This window comes from Dromaius novaehollandiae, chromosome 18 (assembly GCF_036370855.1).
Source record: "Dromaius novaehollandiae isolate bDroNov1 chromosome 18, bDroNov1.hap1, whole genome shotgun sequence".
NCBI classification, from domain to species: Eukaryota; Metazoa; Chordata; class Aves; order Casuariiformes; family Dromaiidae; genus Dromaius; species Dromaius novaehollandiae.
Genome location: NC_088115.1, coordinates 8,233,854 through 8,259,900, shown reverse-complemented (window position 1 = coordinate 8,259,900; position 26,047 = coordinate 8,233,854). Strand labels below are relative to the sequence as shown.

General features: G+C 44.5%; 1 protein-coding gene across 1 annotated transcript in view; it reads right to left on the bottom strand.

Annotated features, from left to right (window-relative positions):
* The window catches only part of UBE2O (ubiquitin conjugating enzyme E2 O), a 70,231-nt gene that overhangs the window by 31,583 nt on the left and 12,601 nt on the right, over positions 1-26,047 (bottom strand). The window contains exon 2 of the mRNA XM_064522550.1: positions 1,350-1,409. Within this exon, the coding sequence (XP_064378620.1) occupies positions 1,350-1,409 (60 nt within the window). The remainder of the gene's footprint in view (positions 1-1,349; positions 1,410-26,047) is intronic.

The window sequence follows — 26,047 nt, the reverse complement described above, 5'->3', positions numbered from 1 at the left end:
AGCATCCGTGAATAAACAATTAAGAGGCAGGACTCATCAGACAGCATCCCTCCAAGCAAGAAGGATATGCTAGGATACCCAGCTGTGCCAGGTACAACTGTGTGAACAGCTGATATTTCACTTTGCTAGCAGCTCTTTGTTTTGGATTGAAACACATTCATAAAGCTGCAGCTTTAGTAAAAAGCGTTGACTCAGAATTTCCATTTCAAACACAAGAATTAAGTTTCTTAAGGAAATGCTTTGTTTCAGCATTTTTTTGAATTACCCTTCAAGTTCTTCTCCCTTTTCTTTTGTTTGGAAGATTCTGTGCAAAAGGGGTGGGTCGACTTTTTTTTTTTTTTTTTTTTTTTTTTTTTTTTTTTTTTTTTGGCAAAAATGGTTTTATTTGAAAAACCGCCCAGGTCAGAGAATGGCCTTCCCCATCCCTGCACCAGGCTGCACACCATGTGGTGCAACCGCATCAGTTAGCGGCCAGCTGCCTGCTTCATCAGCACCTCAGTAGCTCCACTGCTGGACGCTAGTCAAGAGAAGATGCAAGCGTACACATGGCAGCCCATATGGCTCAGGGTTATAGGTTAGGTGTTAGCAACAGCAAGAAATTGCCAACCAAGCTAAGCTCCTAAAGAGATCTTGTCTCATTTGATAATCAATACCAAATAATGTTCTCAGTATTCTCTTCACAAAAATCAAATCCACGTATCTCCAATAAGCACATATGCTGTGAAACTAGAACGGAATGACTGAAACTTAAAATAGTAACCAGGGAGAGTAACGGGAACAATTATAGGCCGCTGGTTAAGGCTCAGCTTGCTTTCTGCTGACCTAGCTGTGTCAGATGCTTTAGTGTGTCTTGCTTCAGTAGTGCTGGGATTTGCTGCACCTCTTCTGGGAGAAGCTGGACAAGATGGTGCTTGTTGGAGATTTTGAGAGGTCTCCTTGGAAATACTTCTTCCAAATAACACTGTCCACAGCACACCAAAAGGCACATGGTGAAGAGCCAAGTGATCTGCTTCCACACCTTCAGGGCAGAGGGAGCAGGTCCACATCCCCTACAGCTTGGCTTGGCTTAAAACTTCAGGGATGATAGGATGGGCAAGCTTGTCTCAGTACCTGACATCATCAGACTCACTTGCTCAGGAGACCTTTATATCTTGCAGATACGCACCAGCAGCAAGGTAGCCTTATCAGCATTTCATTTTCAAACGATGCTGCTAGATCTATTAAACATCCTAAAAATAGAACGTGCTCAAAGCATTACTGTTCAACTCCATTCCAGGCAATTTGGCAGGTCTTAGAAATCCATACAGCAGTATCATAATCAAAAAGGGACACAGAAAAAAAGCACTTACACTGGAGCTCATGTGTCTGACCACATCTCGAGGGACTACAGAGCGATCTTCAAGCTTCAGCTAGAGGAAAAGAGAGAGAAAGACTAGATTTAGTGACCCCACATGACACTTGGTTAGAAATAACAACATGACAAACAGAAACGCACAGTAGTCCACCCCTCAGGGCTGAAGAGATTTTTAGCAGAGGATGCTGAAGTACTTCCTTACACAGAGTTAACCCTCTTGGCACATTTGCAAAATCCAATTTACAGATCTGAAACACAGCAATTAAGCAGCCTATTCATGACTGTGCTCTAAGTCAGGAGACACATCAGCAAGGACGCAGACGTTCCGACTCGTTCATCACTTCTTATCATCATGTCTCCCTTTTCTCTGCCTCCCTCTGCACCACACATCACTGCCCACCCACACCCAGTCTATGTACTGGAGGAGATAGAAGGCACAGGAAGCAGTGCATCACACATCTGCTCTGTGTTTTAGCCTGCATGTTTAGCCTGCAGAAAATACTCCAAAAATCTGTGGAGATCCTGTTTGCCCTGGAAGATTTTAAGCAAGATACTGTACAGTAAGAAATCTTAGTTGGACAGGGAGTTGGCTTTGGCACCAGATTCTCTGCAGGAAGCACTTGCCTTAAAGAAAGCAAGGAAAGAAATCCTTCGCTGTAAATCAGAAATAGCACAGAGTCCTCATCAGTCACACAGACACTGAGAATCTGATTATGGCTCTTGCTGCACCCAGTAGCCCCCAGGTCCATGCAGGTGGCAAAACCCATCAACAAGAGCATGGCTAAAGTCACAGCACTGCTCACACTCCAGCTTCTGCAACAGCGCTTGCTGGCAAAGAGCTAGCACTGGCAGCAAAAGGTACAGCTGAGCCATCGTTACATATTCTCTATTAGTTTACACAGAGCTGTGGGGACGCTAGGACTCACGACTGGTAAGGGGAGGTACTGCTTGATGCACCTGCAGTGATTATTGGGCAGCTAACCAGGCGACACCCTTCCAGAAGCAGTCTTTCATCGAGCTATTCCAGTGATCCGAAGACCACTTGCAGACTATTTTATTAAGCGTTATCAATAAGCTCAAAACTGCAGAATGCAGTTCACATCTAATGCATTACCAAGATGCTGCACAAGGGATAATAATGTCCTAAGCATACTAATAGGGAGGCCGCAACACTGCACTCTAGTTTTGGGCTTGCTGAGCCTTACAGTAACTGTTAAAATTTCCACTTCTGCTGCACAGGGACAAGTCTGATTTACATTTCAGTGGTCAAGCATATATTTGCATTGGTACAACACTGAGCCCTGCAAATACACTGACTGCATACCATACATTTCAGGAAGCACCATGTGAGCTGAGTATCAGGGACAGAGCTGCTCTTTCACATCTTGCGTTCAAAATGAAGCTCTGTTACTGCTGCATCCATCAGTTCTCCTTGCTGATCCCCAGCCCAAAACCGACTGTGCTTTGTCAGCATTTCCTACTAACCCACGCCCTGGCTTACAAGCTGCATTACTAAATTAGTCATAAATCTATAATCTAAGGACAGGAGCTGGAATCAAAACAAAATACCTGAGTATTTATTGTCCTCTTGACCATGCGTTTCAGTGAGAGAGGAAGAGCGCCAGCCAGGCAGGCTTTTAAAGCGAAACTTTTGGAGTCAGAATTCCACCAGAGTGGGAAACCTGAAGCCTCCTCCAGCCCATTTCCAGATTGTTGAAGTGTTTTTATCGCCTCCCACATCCCACATGGGTACAGAGATCAATTTTTATCAAGCTTTCTAAAATTATTTGTTAAAATAAGCACTGCATGCAATAGCCTCTTGACATCTAAAACCAAGCAGTAACATTTGCATTGCAGCAAGTACTTAGGGAGCATTTTGGGTATTTTAACTAAACAGCTCTCTTCCTCCAAAACTCAAGGCGTATACTGCTACTTTCATTTCAACACACATTCGAGTGATTTAATCTTTGACACTTGGTGTTTAAATTGATGCATTATGTTTCAACATGTCACTAAGCCACACCGCTTTCTTCTGTATTAAACAAGGTACCTGAAGAACCCAAGCTGACAAGACTCTCTCATGCTACCTAGCAGGGGCAATATTTGAGTAGTATTCAATTCTGGCAAATTGAAAAAGTAGTAAATGAATAGTTTTCCCAGCCAGTCACACCTGAAGAATATAACTGCACACAAATTCTTCCAAAAGCAAGGTATAAGACTTTGTCTGCAGGGGAACTGCATTCAATCTATTTTCATATCTCTTGATTTTTAATGGCAGCACAACTATTTTCAGCTTCATGTGCCAGACCCACCTGCCTCGGTTGCTAGGATAAGCAAGTCAAGTAGTAGGCAGAATATCAGCACCAACAATAAATACTTAGGTCTGTCATCACACAAAAGACAGTCAAAACCCAGAAGAAACCTAACCAGAGAAAACCAGAATGCCTGTTTCTGAATACATGACAGCTGAGTCATTCTTCTTCTCTTATATATTCTACCTAGAGCAACATGATCAGCAGCCGAAGGTTAGCCCCCTCACTCAGCGGTGAGGAAACTCAGTAGTGGAAAAGCACTTTTAAAGTAGGTACGTAGAACTCAGTTGCTATATTTATTTCTGCGGAAATCAATATTAATATGACTAGAGTTTTATGTTCTAGAGTCACACGCCTTGATATAGCCCCAAGAATCAGAAATAGGAGTTCCCTAGGGAGGCTCTTAGCTAGTCCTGTACTCCTACACACCAGACGCACACACCACCTTTCCAAGTATCTCAAATAAAAGGCAGGTTTTGTGTTGCTTTGCCTTCTAAAAATTCAGGTTTATCTATATCCAATAGAGCAAACCAGAGACACTCAACACTGCATGCACATCCTAAACAGGCAAGAAGGGATGAAAAACACCCATCAGCAGTCAGTCACGTTGGTTAATGCACCAACACTAGGAAAAGGAGCAGGACAAAGAGGCAGAATAGTTCTGGCATCTCCAGCTCTTCCCACTGCTGTTCAGATGCTTTGTCTTGGTGTTCAGCACTGAATCAATGTCTCAGCTCCACAGATCTACTAGTCAAGAGGCATCGGCTTCAACTCAGCAAAGAACACCTGTGAAATTTTACTAGGTCCCATGATGCTCTCAAAAACACACAACAGGAAGAATACAAATAATTGATTTTTGCTTAGGAAAAAAGCACCAACACCATTATGTTCCCCTTTCTCAGCTGAGTCACCTCACCTCCAATGAAAAATAAAGTAACCATCACAGCTCACACCTGAAATTGGATAGACTAAGAGAGAGGACCATGCTTCCAGCTCAGCTGATGAGCATCAACTCATTAAGCCTTAGTGGCTTGATTGCTTCCAATCATTTGTCTAATTTCCTCTAGCAAACAGACTTGTGATTTCCTGAAACTTTTTTTAAACTGCAGAGGTTGGGAGGTGCACCTGTGGCATTAAACCAGATCCCAGCTTTAGCAAACAATTCAGTAGCTAGGTGTAGACATCCTTGGGTAGGGGCAGGTTAAACACGCCTTGCAACTCCTTGGATTTAACCCCTCAACTCCATAAAGCTAATGGGAGATGTGTGGCCAATTTTCCTCTAAGAGCCACCTTCTGATAGCAGATGAAAAGAGAACAACTTATTTTGATGACTCAAAACAGCCACCAGTGCCAAGTACTGTGGCAGGTAAATAAGTAGCAATCAGTTCTGAAGCCGTTCGTGACAAACAACAGAGGAGTTGCTGAGACTGCTATATAAACAACCAGCTCTGATTGTTGCATATAAAAACAAAAACAGCATTGAAAGTACTCAGCAGTGGCATAAATCCCTGGTCACTATCTGCGTACTTAAAAGCAGAGCTTAAATTCACAAATTAGCAGCTCAGGTTTGCTTGTAACATCACCACTATCCACCAGCGGACAAAAGCACCTCTATGCAGGCTCCAGTTACCAGCCCCCCCATGCAAACATCACGTCCTATCCAAAGGGGAGAAGCACACCTATATGCTTACTCCCAGCACATCACCTCCTCCCCTGTTCCCATAGGGTCTCTGCTCTGCACGGGGCAGGAGTCTTGGTATTTTAGGAGTAACAAAAGGAGAAGGCGTTTCTGCCTGCAGAGAGTAATGAGTATTTTGTTCTGCTACTGCCATGGTTCACTACAAGTCAGCAATCTTGTCACGTGAGATAATTATGAAAAAACTGTCCTTTGCTCAGAACGAACCAAGAACGCAAGCCGGGGAACAAGCTGAAAGGCAGAAACGCACAGCAGTTTTAAAGACCGAAAGCATCCTAGATGAAGCCACTGATTGTTCAAAAATGCCAGCATGCAGCTCAACGCGTTTCGTGCGGGCTGCCTTACCAGCTTGCAGACGAGCTGACTACTCAGCAGATCTTGCAGATTCAACCCAGGTTAGAGAATTGTGCAGTGCACAATTTGGGCACCAGGAAGAACACAAGTTCCCTTGTCACTGTTATTTGTCCTTCCCAAGGCAAAACTTCAAATCACAGTTCCCTGATCTTTAATATTCAGGGACACACAGACTTGGGAGTACAGGTTCCACCTGGATCAGCCATGGCTCCACAACTGTATTTCTGCTCAGTTACCCTGTGGTACAGAGTTTGCACTGGCTATGGAAGACGACACCTGAGCCAGCATAAAGCTGGCAGTATCACATTAAACTGCTAAAGTTCACACTGGGTCAGCACTGCCTCATATAGCTGCAATATTTGACCTAAGAGCAAAACACGCTCTAGGGTACTATGTGATCCCATGGCCTCAGCCTTCAACACAACCATTATGGTGAAGAAACATCAGTTTCTCTTCTGGACACTTTCCACTCCTCCTCTAAAACAAGAGCTCTAGGAGTAAGCTCATGAGGACGGAGGAGGAAGCAGCCAAGAGAAACCTTCCTTCAGTAACTGCTTATGAAAAAGGGAATAAGAGACACCATGAAAGCAGAGAAAAGTATAATTGCTGGAGATGAAATGTTATACATTCATCTTAACTGCTCTAAAACGGAATGGGACATTTACCCAGCTGACAACCAACAGAGTCAGAAGGGAACTACCTGAATCAAATGGTAGAAGTAACTTCAATAAGAAAGTGGGACTTGACTAGCAGTAGTCACCAACCTCTTGACCAGGGAAACCAGGCTTTGCCCTGCACAGCCCCGCCACCATTATTCATTCTTGGCTATTTCTCCATCTCACACATCCCAGTACTTTCCTCACACAGCGCCTGTGTAACTGGTCCCATTTAAACCACTGTTTCCAGGCTCTTCTAAGTGGAAAAAAAATTGCTTGTGATTTTACAAAGCCTGTCTTACACTAGGGATGGTGGTAAGTTCTGTCAGCAGGACTAAGTGCAAGAAAGGATGAGGGGAAAAATAATGCCTTTGAGATCTATTATTTTCTATGGTCTCCTTTTCTAGTTGAGCTCAGGTATTATATACGGGAAACACGTCACCGTTCTTTTCAGTCGTCTTTCTTCACATGCCAATGGACAATGTCCTGACAGAGAAGAGATGAATTGGATACCTGCCTTCCTTCCAAGTTGAATGGTTATGATTTTAGTCTTACATATACCTAGGTTTTTAAATTATACTGGAGAGAGCTCTTGGCGAGTCAACTGACTGAATCCGTTCCGGAGTTAAAAATTAATGACCCTCTGTGGGACATCCCTCCAGGTCACCAACTCCAGCTGTAAGCATCCAGCAATCCCCACATTAATATTTTTATTTTGAAGTATTAGCACCTACTTGTTAGCTTGGAAGTTGCCATGGAAACTTGTACCAATGCTCAAAGAAGAAAAAAACAGGTTTGTAGCAAACCTTCAGGAAAGCAGCCTACTGCAGCAACAGGTAACAAGCTGCTGCGGAGGTCTCTGAACACCAAAACACATTCAAAAGATGATATTCCATAATCAAAGCTAAATCTAAGTGCCTGATGCTGTGAAAAGATATAACCTTGTTTCATTCAACTGATACACAGGCTCCTCACAGGTCTTTCAAATGACCTGATCTCTTGGCACCACGTGAAGCAGAACATAGGGTAGCACACCTCCAGGTCTGGTTTCTGAACGTGAAAGGAATCAGGGCCTCTCCTCTGAAGGCAAGGTCTGGCAAGCCGTGACTCAACCCAGTGCCAGGCAGCTCTGGTTCGTGACTGGGACCACATGGGCACCTTGTTGGAGTTTACAGGAAACCTTCTTGCTGTATGAAGCAGCTCCTGCACTGCCACCAGTTCTAGTGCTGAGCATTAAAAGAAAACAGAAATGGTGCCTGTTCGTGCTATACCTAGCTGTGAACAGGAACAGCTCAACAGCTACTTCACCGCAGAGATGGCCGAGCTGTCCGCGAAGGTGGGAAAGGAGAGCGCACCACCGGGAGCAGCTACTCCAATTCTGGGGGGACTACAAGGTCTTATTACACACCCAAATTCACTTTGGCTAAAATAGTAGCCTAACAATCATCTCAACACAAGCTGTTTTTATTTAAATCCAAATGAGGTGTCTAAAATAGCAAGTCAGCCGTCCAAATATAGCATGGCTGCACAGAGTTAGATGACAAAGGTTCAGAGTTTCAAAGATTCAGAAGATCCGAAGCCAAGATTTTTTAATACAATTTCAGTATCAACATGTTACTAGTGGCATCACATACTATTCTTAGGGAAATACGTTCTACATATGAAGTTCACTTCCCTCGAAAGACATTTTTGTTTCATTGATCACATTGCATTGCACATGAGCCGTTTGTAATGAAAAAAGGGGGAAGAGAGAGAGAGAGATGAAAAAAAGCAAGAACAGAGAATCCTGTGGAAGGCAGCACATGGTCTATTCTGTGAAATTTAAGTGGCTCGTGTCACTTCCCTGGGGGCTCCCAGCCAGACAGGACTCATGGGGGGAGAATGGGGCTTAAGAAGAGAGACTGCTAGAAACTCAGACTCCTGAAAACTGAAATCCCACAACCCAGATCTGAAGAATGAGCTAGAGAATATGAAGGATTATAAAAATAACCCTTGAGGGAAGGGGATGCATAACAGTTAAAAGATATCTTTTCCTACCAGCAAACAAGTTGTGCCCGTGGTAACTCGTGGCTATTCCTACACGACAAGCATGTGTAGCCTGTGGCTCTTCCAAAACACTTTCAAGCAAGAAGTTCAAAATCGACTCCAGGAGCAGGAGGCTGTGAGGACCTCGGCGTTACTTACAAAGAACCATGTGCTTCTGGGACAGGCTCTAGATTCCTGCCTGATCAAGAAGTAGATATCAGAGTTGTGTATGGCTCCCAACACCCTACTATAGAGCAGGAGATAGTCTGTCACTACTCTGCCACGGAATTAATGCTTTTAGATAAGTTACTACACTTCAGGTTTTTAATCATTTTACGTTTTATCATCATCATTCTGCATTTTCATAATATCTTGATATCACCCATCATCTCAAAACACTCAGAGAACTATAAAAGTAGAAAATATTTGGAGACACTTAGCAATTGCACGAAGAAGTTTAAAAAAGACCTGTCCAACGTGGCCTGCATTAAGCTCACAAAAAATCTTTAGTGCACCATTCAGGAATGTACAATTCCCCAGTTGCATTGGTAGAAGTGGAGAAAGGCCTGAGCAGGATCTTTGTTTTCTAGAACCAGTTTGAAAGAGTCCAAACGCTTGTTCGTGAGGCTGTTTTGGGCAGTGCAAAATGCCATTCTGTAAAGGTCAGGCTGATGATTAACTTCCACTGCAGGAAGAACAGAACAGGGGTACAGCTAACACGCTCCTCAAAACTGAAATAAGTGCTTTAAAGGACTTCACAGAAGCTGACACCAGCACACCTTTACAGCACTCAGCACTACCGGCAAGCAGTTGACTGATAACATATTACGATTCTTCATGAAACTAGCAGATTAGATCTATCAATCATCCGACGTTCAACACACACTCAGCTAGCAGTACGGACTAGAATTTCTCCATAAGCCCACCTCAAGTAGTGCCAGTTACTAGCAGACTACTCTGGGCTTAATTTTACCATTTAGATACAACATGCATTCAGACAGCAGGCAAAAGGCATGACCTGAAGTAGGATTTCCTATTTTAGCTCATTATCATCCCATTGCTAGTAGGGATGAACACAGCCACTTCCAGCCCCAGGCAGCCACACGCTGCTCTGAAATAGCTTGCTATCACCAGACGAACGTCTGCAACAGTTTTAGAGCCCTTGTCCTAGAGGGACATGAATTTTTATCAAATTACACACCAATTATTTATCGGATTGCTACAGACAGGCAGCATCTGCTGTCTTCCAAAGTCATTTATGAAGCAGTCAGCAGGTGACTGTGCGTAGAAGGCCACAGCGGAGGGAATCCTTTGCAACACCCACAGGAGATCAGGCAGGCTGGAAAGTGAGAATGGAATCGCTGCCTCTGTGTTACTGTTCCCTTCCAACACTGACATTTTCAAAATCCAGGTGTGCCATTAGTCCCTATAGTCTCCTAACATAGCGTGCCTCTCAGGGGACCTACAATTCTCACAAGAGAAACCTGACAGCTCTAATTTGTCTTTATGAGATATTACGGAGACACAGAAAACTGAAGTTGTCATTCAGTCAAGTTCCTTCCAGCTTCAGATCGAGCCTCCTCCAAGTCTCTCCTAATAACACACCTACCTGCAATGGACTTTTAACTACTTCTGTCCCTATCTACCTTTCTAATCACTATCTGTGTTTTTTTTCCATTATTTTTGGACAGTAAGCTTCCCAGCAGGGAAGAGTATCTTTCAGGTCTCTGTAGGTAGGGAACTCCTCCTGCAATGTAGTTCTGGTCCTTCACTTGCAGTGATATGCTGCAGTATCTCCCCACCTCCCAAAAAGCAACTTTGAGCCTTCTGGCAGCAAGTTACAGTGCACTTTGACACCAAAGGTAGTCAAAGGTCTACTACCAAAGGCTCTACTACCCTTTTCCAAGAAGTGGAGTTCGGCTAAGAAAAAATCTGAACAAATCACTTGATGTAACAAAGTTCACAGGTTTACTCATAACATGGGTAAATGCTGTGCTTTGGAGCAGAGGAATCTGGCTTTAGCATAAATCTTTTGCTTAGCAAAAGTAAATCTTTTACTTAGACCTCCCTTGTCCAAGGCTGTCACACATTATTTATTCTACGGGTAACAAATCACTTCTGTAGCTCTGCAAATTTACATGACATTTCAGAAAACAGCACAAGATAGATTCCCTCGCCTGATGAGCCCACCAATCTAAGGAGGAAGACAAAGTACGGAACAGTAATTCAAGGGAAGAAAGACAAGATGGGAAGGTTACTGGGTTTTTATATAAAGTGGAAGAAGTTGGCCTGGGAACATTTCCCAGCAGAGGGAGCAATGGGCCGGAAGAAGGAGCTGGGAGGACAGGAGGAGCGTGGTGGGCAGGCAGCAGAGAGGTATTTGAAAAAGGAAGAGAGCCCGTGCAAGCTTCACAAATCTACTCTTCCCTCCATTTTGCTTGGAAGATGAATTACAATTAAAGCTAACAATAGCAACTTCCACCCCATACGTGTAAGAGTTGAACATCACCGCTCATCACAAAAGGGATACAGCAACGGGGAATCGACTCTTGCGTGAGGCTGTAGAAGGAATAAAGCAGCAAAAACAACTTGGCACCTAAACTGCCAGCTCTGGCCGGAAGGAAGAGGGCCTATAAAAGCCTATTGATTTTTCTAGACTCAGAGAAGAATGATCTTCAGTGCAATTGGGGGGAAAAAAAACAGAAATAAGTTTGACTTTGTTCAATCTTGTCATTAAGCACTGCTGAATTATTTGTTGAAATAGTCTGACAACCCATATATTCACACCAATCAGCAACTAGGTCACTCCATCTGGGAAAGCACGGCAATACCTGCATGCGCGTAAAAAGATTTACAAAGCCTTAGAAGAGAGCTGAAAAATAATCCAGAAAGAACATAACGATGCTCAGCATAAAGATGGGGGAGGCTGGAGCTCAGAAATGCAAGGGCTAGGAAAACAAGAAAGGAAAGGTCTTGTAAGAGAAGGCTTACTCAACAGGGCCACTTACAGTCCTGCAGGGACTCTTTCAAAGATGTCCCCAAATATAGGACTTAATCTAATCATAAGATTTTTCTTGTTAGCAGCAGCTTATGATAAAAGATATCTGCCTTCTCAGTGTCTATACTTCTGCTTCATATACCCAGTCTTCTGGGTGTATCAGTTCTGGGAAAACCAGATGCCTGGTAGAAAAGACAAGACAGGCCTAAGGAATCTCCTCTCCCGGTGCAAAGAGGCAGCAGCACAAAGCGCTACAGACAGCACCAGTTTTCTTATAGTAAAGATGGCTGAATAAAAGCAATGACTCTCTCCTACTACGTCTGCCTAAGAATTTGAGAAAAGCTTGATAAAGACTTTTGAGCTAGCACCAGATGGCACTGTTACCTGAAAAAAATCCACGACACACCAGTTAAAGACATAGAAGAAGCTGGTTGGAAGCATGAAGCAGAGACAGACAACATTTTGCCTGTACATCAGCTAACGCTTCTCACGGACAGGCTGTCTCTACACCAACCCAGTAAAGCCACATGTAAAACACGGGTCAGAGCTAGCAACCCCCAACAAGGGAAGAGCTGTGGGGCAGCACAGCAACCCCAGGAACACAGCACCTATTCTGAAACCCAGGCCAGCTTGTTTAGAGATGCCCAGCTCAAACAGGACCTAAAGGGATGGCTGGGGAAACCCTGGCAATACCTAACCATCTGGGGTGAGAGCAGTGACTGTGCTGACGTGGCTGGCAGTATCTAACAAGGCCTAAGTGGGTCTAAAGGACAAGACGCATTTGATTACTAGGACAAACTGCCCTAAGGAAACGCTCACTTGGGTGGTTTCTAACACCAGCTGGTGTGAGAAGGAGAGAGCAGGCCATCTCAGCCACCAGCCTTGGCTCCTGGTATTCCCTGCCATTCTAGCTTGCTGATTAAGTAGTATTCCTCCTTAGGCGTGAAAAAATAGGTCTAGTTGCTCTTTCTGCAGCAAAAGGATCCCTCAAATTGTTGGCCTAGGAGGGAGACGTCAGTTATGCAATAGGTTTTCCACCTTCTCACTGGCTTGCACTGGAGTCGACATTTGGACAGCAGAGCTGTAGGAATTAGTCACCGCTACTCCGGGCAGCATGTGAGGCACGCTGCCAGGCCGGGGCCTCTCTAGCCTCCATCTTCCTTCCAAGAGGACAAAACAGATGCCACCAGGAAAACTGTGCAACTTCATCACCAGCAGATCTGCTGCTCAGGTACAATGTGTCTAAGTGCACCGCACCTTGCTCTGTCTTTGTGAGTAGCACTAAGAAGTATACCTGTGTAAAATGATTCCTTAAGCACTGGCCTGTTCCCACACTTCTCATTTCAAACCGTATTTGCTGTTTTGTCCAGTCTTCCCCCTTGCCCAGTGGGGGAACGGGGGGACTTTTTTTGCTGAGCCAAAACCTGGCTTTGTAGGGTCGGTGGTAACTCTGCACTAAGAAATGAAGCGTAACTTCAGCCCCTCAATCAGGTCAGCAGTGTGCAGGAGGACTCATTATTAGCTCGCAGCAAGAATCCACCTTGCAAAAACTGCCAGGAAACAACAAGAGGGAGACATATCAACAGAAAAATCACCGTGTCTGCTTTCCAGCTGGTTAGCTCATATGCTGCTGCTGTGAATACAAACCAGCCATTTAAATTAGCTTCTAATTGTTCACAATTATTCAGAGACAGCATAACCTGCAGCTTTAGGAGAGGCAAGAAAGAGAAAAATGATTTCAGATGCCTTAGTAAGATTTTTTTTTTTAATAAGATTTATACATTCATGCTTTGCAAGCCTCCAAAAGCTTGCAACCTCCAGCAATGCTACTTCTCTAACAGAGCCCGCTGTCAGACATGCACACTGCATGCATTAGAGGCAGATCAAATAAAGCTGTTTGGAAGAAAACCCATGGATGTTTCCCCCACTAAGTTTCTCCTCTTTCTCACTGGACTGGATTTTTGGACTGGATTGGTCCAAAAATTAAACCAGTAATATTTTTGTCTACTCCAGTCTTTCATAGTCTCTGCACACACAGGCAGTTTGAGCAATGCTATTTATAAAACTGCTTAAAATTCTGGACACAGCCGGAGCTCTTTGATAGGATGTCAGCCATGCGACACCCAAACGTAGGAGGTTGACACAGGATGGTTAGTGTAATACAGCCCACGGTTCTTTCCCTTTCTCTCAACCAGAGCCTCCACTAACACCCTCACGAGAGTCCCTTCCCCCAAACACAGACATTAATGTTTCACAATTGCAGCAATTTTCTCTCCTAGGAGAAAGGAAGGATATTACAGTCTATTATCCTTAAATCCACAACAAGCAAGTTTTGGTTCACACATAAGACCCAATACGAGTCCAGTCTGCAGGTCAAATCACTTTAGGGGACTGAATCCAGGCATAGCTTAATAATGAACTTCCCTCCCACTCAGCAATGCTTGGATCCAGAGGTACCGCACTGCCGTAAAGCCAAAGCGTTCATCTAGATCTTAGGAACACTAGCAGATATAATAAACTTAAGCAGGATTATTTCATCAAGTACAGAATCTCCTAGAGGAGACAAAGCATCTCTGGAAAGCAACGTATAAATAGCTCTAGTTGAGAGCCCAAGTGCTGTGTCACGCTCCGCTCTCAAGCCAGCGTGGGGCAGCGAGTGCACGGCGCTGACCGGCTCCTCCCGCAGCTTCCCCGGGTTTCACGGCTGCTCCGAAATGAGAGCATCTCTCTGGAGAAATATTCTTGGTTGATGTCACGTGCAGAACACACTCCCAAAACACACTAACGCCTTACTGCTCTGCTACGTATGAGGAATGCTGCAAGGACAGATGAGCCGTCTGAAGTCTGAGGAGAAAAGGCAGAGCATTTAATTCAATGAAATGGATAAGGACCAAAGTAAATTTGCCAGTTTAGCATAAAAATATAAGACTCTCAGGCTGGTGGTGGGGGGATTTTCCCCTGCTAATGATTAAGAGTGGTCTGGGGAACCTGTGAAACTTAGCTCACAAGGGAAATTGGTATCACTACCTCCTGCAGTAAGGAGGGAAGTCTGGGGTCCTCTCTCCAGTTCCTCCTACCATAGCGCAAAGGCAAACGCTGCTTTAACAGGTACAACAGCTAATGCTAGCTGCAAGACAGCTCCGATGTTCTGCAAAAGCTTTCTGTTAAATAACATGTCTTTTGAAGTTAAGTCAGATATTGCCTAATAAATAAAAGTCTTTGTGTTTACAACCAGTTCAAGCAAACTCTGGAATCCTAGAGACAAGCTATCCAAAAACGCAGCGAGAGGCCAGGCACCTAGTGCATGCATCCATTTCTGATAAACAGCCCAGCCACTCCCCTAGCTCATGCTGCAGACAAGAGTGTGCGAATGCTATTGGGACAATGCAGCACAATTGCATCATTGCCCAAAAAACCTCAGCTGCATTTTCTATTCATTGAAAGAGTTTCAATTATCCTCCCTCTCATACATAAATGCTGTACTTGCCGTTACAGAAAGAAGGAACAACCCCTACTGAATCCATAGGCCAGGCTACAGGAGCTCAGTTATTTAACAATTGAGTTTCTGCAACCCCTGCACTATCACACGCCTTTTTATTCAAGAGGTGAACTCACCACTTGGGGACTGGCTGGTGGAAAAATTCAAGCATCCTTCAGCCAGCGTGGTTTTAATTCATTGCCTCCTTCCTATGCAGGCTGTTTGTGCATCCTCTAACACAAAAGCAAACCACCTTAATTCTCTTCAATAACTCTGATAAAGTCTCACAAGGACTGGTGACAGCAAGGATGCAGTAGGGACAGAAGTGTAAAAGCCTTTCAGAGAGTGACTTAATTCTCCTACAAGAAGGTATCATCTTATCCCCTTCGCACCAGTAAGTCTAGTGGACTGACTCTTTTCTTTCCCTCTTAGCCACAGCTCAAAGCTTTCAAGTTCCTATTTAAAACCCAGCGATATAACCATATGACATGACTATCATTTTGCCTTCAGGTGTTTTCTATGCTGACTAAACCGTTTATCACAAGCTTTCCAGACTCGTGCCAGCAATCCAAGACAACGCAGCATTTTAGCCAGCAGAAGAGCCAGCGGCTGCACGGGAACCTCTCTCTCCTTTCCTGCATTACTTCCGTGGGTATCCTTTCAGTTATCCAGCAGTGTATTTGATACAACACTGATTTGAGATTATAGCTTAAGGAATCTCCCCCATCCCTCCCCTGGCAACTGAGCCACCAAAAAGCAGAGATGTATATAGCTCACAGAAGTCAGTCACTGAGCCACCAGTGTAAGCACACATTTAGAGCAACGGACACAGAAACCAGAAAAGCAGTGTCAGATGTCCTGATTTTGCATGAAGTACACATAGTTCCCATTCTAAACCTGCTGAAGCTAAATTACCAAGTACTTCACTGTACACAGGATTTGAGGCCAAAATTCTTCATACTTGCATTAATCCTTGCCAGCCCTTCCTCCGGGCACAGTACCCAGGCAACAGCTAACCTCCTGCAGGAACACAACCTTGTTGTAAAAACCTAGCAGGCCTCAACCCCACACAGGCTCTACAACACAACGTAGTCCCACAGCCGTACAGCATCTCAAATCACCGGAAAAAACATTTCCCAAGATGCTCAAATCCAATTTTCAAGAATGGCATAGGTATTTAGGAGCCCAAACATCAGAGGAGTCCTTGGGCTCCCTCAGGAGCAGTGCACTTCTGGGCCAACCAAGAAGCTCAAGTCTTCTATTTTCAACAAGAGACATGTAAAATAGGAGGAGGAATGAGATCTCTGAAACTACCCCTTCTTGAGAAGCATTTGTAAAAGGTCATCTTAGAGGGAAGCAAGGGAAAATTGACTGTTAAAGGAACTCACTGTGAAGTTGACTGTTTTCTTATAAATGTCAAAGACTAAAGTCTCACAATTTTCCTAAAGCGGTTTTAACAAGGAGGACTCGCCCCACCCCCTTCAAGGCCCATAGCTGCTGCATACCCAACCGCTGCCAACAGATTAGCAGTTTTTTTAAAAAGCCTTCTCTAAATTTGTAAGTAGGAATACAGGAACCTGTCTCCATTGCCTTCCTGTGCTGTTTGTCATATCAGCGCAACTTTCAGCATAACAACATCACCCGTAAGATGCTTTAATGCAGATCTAGTTAGAAAAGATGCTAAAATGGCATTGGGGGGATGTCACGTTTGACTCAAAAGCTGTCAAATATTGTGCATTTATGAACTGCAGTGTTCCCCTCCCATTCCCCCCCCCCCCACCCCCCTTCAGACCTGCAAATTCAGTCTAAGGTCTGAGCTAAGCTGAGGTCTTTCATCTTAAGCATCTTTACTGCCTCCACAGATTCCCCCAGGTGTAACCCGACTGGATGCAGGTAGCTCTGTTGAGAAGGCCCTTAGAGGAAGAAGTGCTTGTTCCAGACAGCGTGAGTAAAAAGCAGTAAAAGCCTGTTTGCCTGAAGTGAGCAGATCTGCCTCCAAACAAACGCAGATCTGGTCAGTGAGAGGAGTTCTCTGAAAAAAAAATCACCTCTCAGAGCAGACAGGCACTGGATTCCTTGCACAGCCTCAGTACTTAGTCTTGTTCTGTACCTGTGCTACCAGCCTCTTGGGAATATCTTAATCCCCCCCCCCCCCAAAAGAAAAAACGCTAAAGACAAATGATGCAGCTAATCAATCGCAAAGCCACTGAACCCTGTCCCTACAGCAGCACGAATCCCAATGCATGTTTTGTACACCTGGACATCTTTGCATCCACACATCGAAGAATAAAAGCAGTCTAGAGAACAACTAATCAATAGCCACTGTCTGCAAAATACATTTTAGCTTCTTAAACCAAGTCAGTTATCCCTGACAGGGAGCCCCATCTTTCCTGGAACTGTAATTCACTTGATGTCTACTTCCTACAATGACTTTTTCTATGAGGATATATTATTATGTACACACGCAGTAGGAAAGCGTGTATTTTGCTTTAATACCAGACTCTTTATTATGTGCCATACATACACCATGCTCTTCGCTTTAATGACTTCAGTTATCATAGAGGGATTTCAGCCCATCACAACCCCAATGAAACATTGGGCCATAAGCTCAGAGGAGGTTTGCAAACACTGTTAAAAAAGCCTCACAAGATGATTTAGAAAGCTCTGCTCCCCTGACAGCTGAAGCACTCTGTCTGCTCCTCTTCATACTTTCTGCTCGCAGCAAAATGGAGGTTAACTGAACTCTGGCTCTTAGGAGCATTGCAAAAATGCCATGGTGAGGATCGCCCTGGAAACCCTTGAAAGACGGACAAAGCTGCGGAGCCCCTGACTGTGGAAGGTAATGACGGGATAGGCGATTTCAGAGTCACTGAAAAGCCACGCGTCATGAACTGAACTACATTAGCACAAGTGTGAACAGAACTGCTCCAAGGTGCTGAGCACAAGCTACGTCCGGGAAAGGTCGTGTGCGATCATAAGCTTTAGGCTGCGTTATATGGGCCGTTATTCCCAACCAGACACAAAACCTAGGTTCTCCCTCGCAGCTGCCCCTCCTCATTAACCCCCATTTACACTCAGCAGATTTGTCAGGTTCTGAACTTGATGCGTAACTTATAGCAGCCAGTCCAGCCAAGTCAGACCAAGCACCACCAGGACACTTCTACGCTTAGAGTAGTGATTTTTTACTTGAAAAGATTCCTCAGCTTTGCAAGCCACACATACGGAAAGGCACTGTTTCACCAGCCACTGAAATGCAGCCACCAGAAATGGGTGCACTGCTAAAGAGTGGATAATAGGAAGCCAAGCACGCAGCACCCTCTCCGCTTGAAGGAATATATTCTGTGCATAGACCTCAGGACACTGTCAGGATTAAAAAGTATATTGACCATGCAGAAAAGACAGTAAAAAAAAACTTTTGTCACTGCAAATATGAAACAATGTACTTTGTTCTCTTACTACAAACTAAGACACCCAAAAAGTGCCTGATGCAGCAGAATCCTATGTTAAAAGTCCTCAACCGTGAACATCTGCAGAATATAACTCTCTGAAATTATCAGCCTTAGGATTGCTGCCAATAGGTGTTCATCGTCTTTGTCAGGTTTTCTTCTGATGCACCTCCTTTCTGACACCCCCAGTTGTGCACCAGCAGCCTCCTGTGCATTGCAACGTGCACCTCCCTAACAGCTCCATTCAACACGCAAAGCATTCCCTTCTCCATGCAGAACCGGCTTCCATCCCGCTTTATTCATCTGTCCAGATTCATTTCTCATTACCCTGAAGCTACATGCCTGGCTTAGACAGCCATATATGCAACATTAAGTTTATCCTATCAGGTACTTAATGGGGCCTCACACCTCACTGCTTTCCTTCTTTACCCTTGCCTTCAGCACTGAAGGCTGAGAATACAGATTTGGACAGAGGAAAAAGCAGCAGCCAGGAGGATGCACTAGTCAGGATGCCAGCCCTATAGCCTCGCCATGGCTTTTAGTAGGGATGAAACTGCAACTTAATTAGGTTTGCTTAATGAGTCATATTAAATAGTATATATGTGAGAACAGGTTTTCCATTAGTGTGAGGACCTCACTGGATTACCTAGGTGAAATGCTGCCATTACAATGAAGACTTTTTATTTTATATACTTAACTATGACCTACATTCCTTGGCTCAAAGGAAGCCCAATTCCAGAGGGAACACATCCATTTAATCAGCTCCAATATTTTTCCAGGGTTCTGGAGGGATGGATGGAGTAGCCTTATGTCAGTTCAGACAAAACACACCTTACAGAAGCTCCAGGAGAAAGGAGTAAAGTAGCCATCAAGTTCACATAAGGGCAGGCAGTAGCTGCAGCTTAATCTGACCTGCACCCTTTGCTCCAGAAACCTTTTGGATCGATGAGCACCAAAGTCTTCACATGCTCCTATGAGCCTGGCCAGCTGCTTCGCTGTGTTGGGGGGTGTCTCCCGGTGTAACTGCAACCAAGATTGAGTTTGAGGAGAAGACAAAACCAGGAGAAGCCTTTGGGGGACTCAGCAACTTTAATTCTTGTCTCCAGAGGAAGCAAGTCCATGAGCTCTTGGGAAAGCGAATGTACCTGCAGACCCACCAGATGCATTAAAATACAAGTAAAGAGCAACAACTCCTGTGTAAGGATTACAACTTTGTTTCTCCCACGTTGGCACCAGTCATTTCACACTGCTTCAAGATACAGCCTCTGCCCCTCTGTGAAGGCAGAGCCAGCAAACCCCTTTCCCCCCCCCCCCCAAAAAAAAAAAAAACACAAAAAACCATAGCAAGCTCAAGAGAGAAGGAATTTGTGCAAAGGTGTTCAGGGGGATGCGTCTAGGGAGACAGTCCCACTTTCTCAGGCCTCCACCCTGAGCTTCTTACGCCAGCTCACAGCTTTCAGGCTCATGGTGCCACCTCGGACACCGCCTGCCTGTAAGGCATTCGGCTACAGGGGAAATAGCTCATTCCCTAAATGTGTCAATGCCGCACTACAAACTGAGAAGAGCTAGAAAGAGCAACTACAGAAGAATAACACACATTAAACTGTCATGACCTTGGCGGGGGGTGGGAGGGGGGGAGAAGGAAGGGGGAGGAAAAAAAATCTAATTTGATCTATGCATTCTCCCCATCAGAAAGCCTTTCAGGTTGGGCTTTCAATCCCATATCAATTTCACAGATTAAAAAAAACTGACAGATTTTACAAGCTAAACCACATCATTTTTTTCTACCTTCTCCATCACCACCAGCAATAAAGATCCCAGACATTTCAGAATGCCGCGAGCAGTTTTGTTGATGCATGAAGCAGAACAGAATACGCCCAGCACTGCAAAGCTTGGGCTCAACAGTACTGACAGCAGTAAAAATAACTCCTGTTTTAGTAAACCGAGCAGTTAAGATCAGGAGGTACGCAGTGAACAGGCATACAATAAGCTGCCACAAAACAACAAGAATCACGTTGCACAGAAATAGACCTGAGATTTAAACAGATGAGGGATCACCAAGGGCGTGTAACAAAGCCACAAATAAAAAAATTCCCTGATTTTTCCTTTTGTTCACATCATCCCAAAACAGAATTGCCAAAGAGATGAGGTTTAAAGCTCCCTCCAGCTGGAAGGAAGCAAGCACGCCCATCTCTTTTCTTACAGTATAAAGTCCAGTTTCAGAAGTGCAACTCCACTACAGAAACACAAGGCTGCAGGATACTGCGAAAAGGCCTTGCCTCTTCCTTTGCCTGCATCAAGTCGGGGATCAGAAAGGCCGATCTGGCCACACTGGGCCCCTGGAAGCCACACTGCATCCAGACCCGGGCTATCTACTGCAGGACAGACCGAAGCCTGAACCTCACACAGGGACAGGACCTACCAGGCGAGGTACAGCAGCAGGCCGGTGCAGCCAGGCTGCAGGTCGTACCACCGAGCCACACTGATTCACCGGTGTGGGTCTCCATCAGGACGTGCCTACAGGGGACAAGTCCCCCTCGGTTATGTGTGAAGCTCAAAATCAGACTCGGAATTGAGCGAACAGACTTAGTTCTGAAATTAGTCTTCGTTTTCTTGCTCCAAACCAGTTGAGAGCCACCGACTGGTCAAGTAAGCTAAACAGAGGTATCAGTCAGGTATCCGTACCATTTTGGTGGTAAACGGCCACATTTTGCAAGTCCTTTTGGCTCTTTTCTGGGGTTGCTAAGCAAGACGCGCTCTCATGCCTGCTGGGGCACAGACAAACAACGGCCCACCAGGAATCACACTGAGAACTGGATTGGGAATTTGACTCTGCTTATTTCTGGCTGAGCAGCAAGTACTGGCAAGCTGCTGTCACCCTGAACATGCTGTCAGGAAGGGAGAAATTCCCACTACCACCTACTCCTACCCCAAAAAGTTCTCAAACAGGCAGGTCTCAAACCAAACCAAGCGGAAGACAGCAAGACCAAACCCAAGTCTAAAACCAGCTGAACGATTTCTCTCAAATCAGAACTCCAGAGAAAACTGATGTGCCTAGCAGGGACCTGCTCAAGATGGGAATTATTTGCACCCGCTGTAACTGCAGCATAATCGATCCAGCCTCTCATGCCACAACTCACCAGCATGCACAGCATAAACCCTGCCACCTAAAATGCTCCGAGCAGGCTGTATTTGCAGTCCTCTTCTCCCACAGCAAAAGACACCACGGTGCCACACCAGCAGCTCCTGTAAACACACCCACTGATGCTTTTGGCCTGAGCTATCACCAGAAACCCCATGGGTCTACGCAAAGGCACACGTTTCTCTGCTTACAGGCTGTCTAAGCACGAGCAGTATAACAGAGGGGCAGGTTCAGGACACCCAGCTCCCATTCCTACCATCTTCTACTCCCTTGCTACACCACTGGCAGTGCTCAAGGTCCTGATGCAGTTCAGCATTGTATTTTCTCTCAAGGTTTTCTATCCTGTGTGCCAGACTTGGGGAAAGGAAGATACCAAACTGAGCTGTATTCAAACATATACTAGAAGGTGATGGGCCCTGGCAAGGAAGCTAGGGATGAAAAGGTGAAGTCTGCTCATCTTCCTTCCTCTCCTCCCAAAGCCCTTTGCAGAACTACTGTTTCCTTTGCCATTTTAAGTGTTGTTTTCAAGCATCAGCCAAGCAAACATAACCTGGGATTACAAAGCCATTAATTAACTACTGCTGGCCCAAATTGGAATCCAATCAACTAGAAGAGACAGAACAAGTGGATTTTCCAAAGGCTCCAACCCATTATGGGCTACCCGCTCACAGAACTACCCATCTTGAAAGAACAGAAGTAACCATTCTCACTGAAAATGCACACAGAAAAGTTTGTGGAGCAATGTCTGCACTGGTATATGACATCTTCAAGGGCTGCTGAATATACACTTCTGTCACTGCTCCTACCTTAGAACAAGGAGATAAGGTTACTTTTACATTTCAGAATTATTTAGAAGTATCAAGAGCCCAGAATGGAATGCTTCGATCCATTCAGAGGCAAAATCCAACTGCAGATTTCACAAAAATTCAATCCAACATTTATATTTAATCTGAGATTAAACAAGAAGGGTTTTCCCCATATCTCCAGCTGATTAGTGCTAACATAAACTGTTTATGGCAGATCCTGGGGAGAAATACGACAGTCACCATTGAAATCATCTCCTGTCTGCAAGGGTTGCGCTAATGGATTTTAGCCAAGTACTGCAAGAATTAGCAAGTTATGAGTTGAATAGCAGGCCTCCATTTTACAGCTCTGCTATCAGAAATCTGCATTGTCCACCTGAGAGTGGCAAACACCACGTTCCTGGACGAGATGACTGTTAGGAAGCTTTCAGCTCTTACGGGCCTGATTTCTTTACCAATGAGAAGGGAGCCTCCAAGTATACTCCTACCACTTCTACATCCTCCATGCAAAAATTTACATGTTGTTTCAGCCCCAGAGTCACAGTTCTTTCTAGGTTTTGGTTCAGTCAACAAGCTGTGCTGAGATGTTAACTGGAAAACAGGAATTACTAGAAGTCTTCTACACAAGGGAGCAAGTGGTGTGGTACATGCTCATCCATCAGTGCTTGGATCTTCTGCAACAGCCACGTTCCAGAGTCTTTTCATGATTACGCTGTCACTATACGTGCGCAGATGTCAGCACTAAGCCTCCTTGACAGTCACAAGCAGGACAATGTAAAGATAACTTCTAAGCATTTTCAGAAATTCCACACGCTTAGGATGTTAAGAGATTTACCAGTACCTCATTAGCTTGCTTAATAAAGCCATGTCATTTACAATAATGGTAATGGAAAAAAGACACACTCCATCCAGCTACCTGAAACTCCAAAACACTTCAGTATTAAAACATCCAAGTGTTGTGCACCTTTTGAACAGGAGCAACCCAAAGATCAAAAGTTGGCTTAAGTGTCAATCATCTAAAAGTCCCAGATCTATTTCATTTAGCAAAGATGATTTTGATATGGCAGCTTTAAATAAGATGCTAATCAATTTTTAAAAGAAGCCGTTCTTATCTCAAGGATTAGTGAGGATTGCTAGAGTTCATTATTTCTGAAAGGGACCAGGATGAAGCCAAATACATTTTACAGTTTGCGTATTCACCAATCACAGGCTTCTGCACAAAGTGCGAGTAACACTACAGAGTTGAAAGGATCAAGACAAACAGATTTTCCTTTTGCAAAATACCATAGTTTTAGAAGCCTAGTCCCACAGCAATATTGCAGAGCAGGCACACGACGGCTAAATATTTCAGTGAGAAAGCCTCCATAGTTTACTCTTTCAGAGGACAATTATAAAAAGAGAATTGTGAATAATACTCAAGTACTGCACCAAAAAGCATATTGCTGGATGTTATGAACAGTCTGGGCACTCAAACAACGCTGCTTTTCATAATCACTAAGCCCCTTGCAATGTACACAAAAGAAGGGAACCAAAAAAGTTCAGAATTTCCTGAAAACAAGTCACTTATGGTGGGGGAGTGGGATGGGCATAAAAAAAGTCAATACATACCTATCAATGTGACATTTTAGCAACAACTTTGGGGGGAGCGAAGCACCGAGGTGATTCAAGAAAATATTAGTTTCAAAACACTGCAAAAAGCAAGTCTGCTAAACAGCTCTCTCACCATTACAGCATCTCTCAGCAGAGAAACGCACAGCTTTTGATACATCAGACAAAGCCTCACTCTGCTAAAAGCTACGCATTCAACACATTGCTCAGATTTCACCCAAGTGACATTTCAGTAGCACCTGCCCCCAGTTAAAATACCTATTTATAGCAAAACAGGTGTACAGAAGGGTAATTTCACCCATCACTAGAGGCCAGGGTTCAAATCAGAGTGCCTGTCGTCATTTATGATTAAAAGCTCTTCCTCCTCCTGGTCTCTAATGGAGGTTGGTCACCTTGCTAAAGCACTGGGTTACTGAACGTGACAGGTACCTTCTTTTCCAGAGAGCCCAAGATGAAGCCAAAGGCAACGCTGAGAGGCGGCTAAGCCAGAAGCAGCAGCGCCAGCTGTGCACACAGCACTCGCTAACCTTGCAATGGTCCTGCTGGGGCCCGACTTTCACATGGGAACGTAATAAACATCCTTTGCTTTGCTCTTCTTCAGAATGCAGATGATCCAAACCACTGCAAATATCCTAAAGCAGTTTAGTGAAAAAGTTGCCCTTTTAGCACACATACCAGCGTCACTCATTAGCAAAAAACCTGAAAAACCCAGCCTCACCACTGCTCCCCTGTTCAGACGCACCACTCTGAGGCTAGCAGGTCACACCTAATCAATTAAGCATTTCAAGAACATCTGGGGATTTTATTTTTTCCTGATGAAACAGGAAAAAATGAGAGGGCAAACAGATGCCCTGCCATCTGGGGAGCAAAAGCATCAGATCAGACAGGTCTGCCAGTGTCCACACCAAAGTAGCGACTGCTGTCTCAACAGTGGTGAACGTGCTGTCGTCCCGAATAACTTAGCTGCTAGAAGAAAATAGCAAAGATGAGGGTTGTGAAGGTAAATGGGTGAGGGGAAAGGGCCTTTGAGGTGCCAGAGATCTTGACATGGGGAGAAAAGTTAGCCTAATCATGGGGCACGTGCACTTAAGTGCCTCTGAAGCAGCAGAATGGCATAAAAGCTGTTTAGGGAGAGAAGGGGAAAAAAAGGCTAATGGACAAAACAGAGCCATGAAAAAAGACCTGCTACCACAAAAAACTATGTCTCTAGTAGCAGTTAACACACCTGATCTTCTAATATCACAGAAGGAACCAGCTGAGCTAAGACTGAAGCCAACAAATATCCAAGAATTGTAATTTGAAGTCTTTTCTGCCACGCTCAATAGTACATGTAGGTGGACAATGATGCTACTATGAATGTCACTCTGTGTCTACTCCTTGATCTTTTGTTTCAAGTCTTCATTTAAGCACTGCCAGCACTATAGATCACAGGCAGGCAATCTGAACTGAATTGCAGCTGAGCTAAATTAGCAGCATTAATAAGAACAAATGGAGTTTCACAAAGATTTCTTATGCTGCTTTCCAAAACAAGTGGAACAGACTCTTCAGTTCCTGGGGTATTACAGCTCGCTGTCATCATCACGTTGACATGATTCTTTCGGCACCAAAGAGATTCAGATACGAGCCGTGCAAGAGACTTGAAAGATTGTTCATAAATGCTTCTACAAAAGGGCTGCTAGACCAACAGTATTAAGTAGTGTGAAAGATCCAAGTTCTGGAAAATGAGCGCTCTCCACACTGAGTTTGTTACCTCCCTCCACACACATACCCTTAGCAGCCTCAGGGAGCAAGGCTCATTTGGAGAAGCAAGTACAACAGCACAGGGACAGGAATGAGCCCTACAAACATCACCTTTAAAAGCCAACCTTTTCAATCGCTAGATGATTTCTCACTGCAGCTCCCCTAACAGCAGACACTTATTAATGCCATATTAGAAGAGAGTAAGATAAGCTCAAATTAAGTTATCGCAAGAGAAAGACAATATTCATTTCACAGTCACTATGGGCAGTAGAGGATACACAACAAACACTATCAGCAGTAGAGTTGGTGATGAGACCAGTTTACTCCACTGACTGTGGCCAAGAAGGTCAAATACAGTTTGCCAAGCCAAACGGGTACAGCTCATCATCAGCTCTACACAGCACTAGGAAAAAGCGGCTGGTGCTTGGCAGTGAG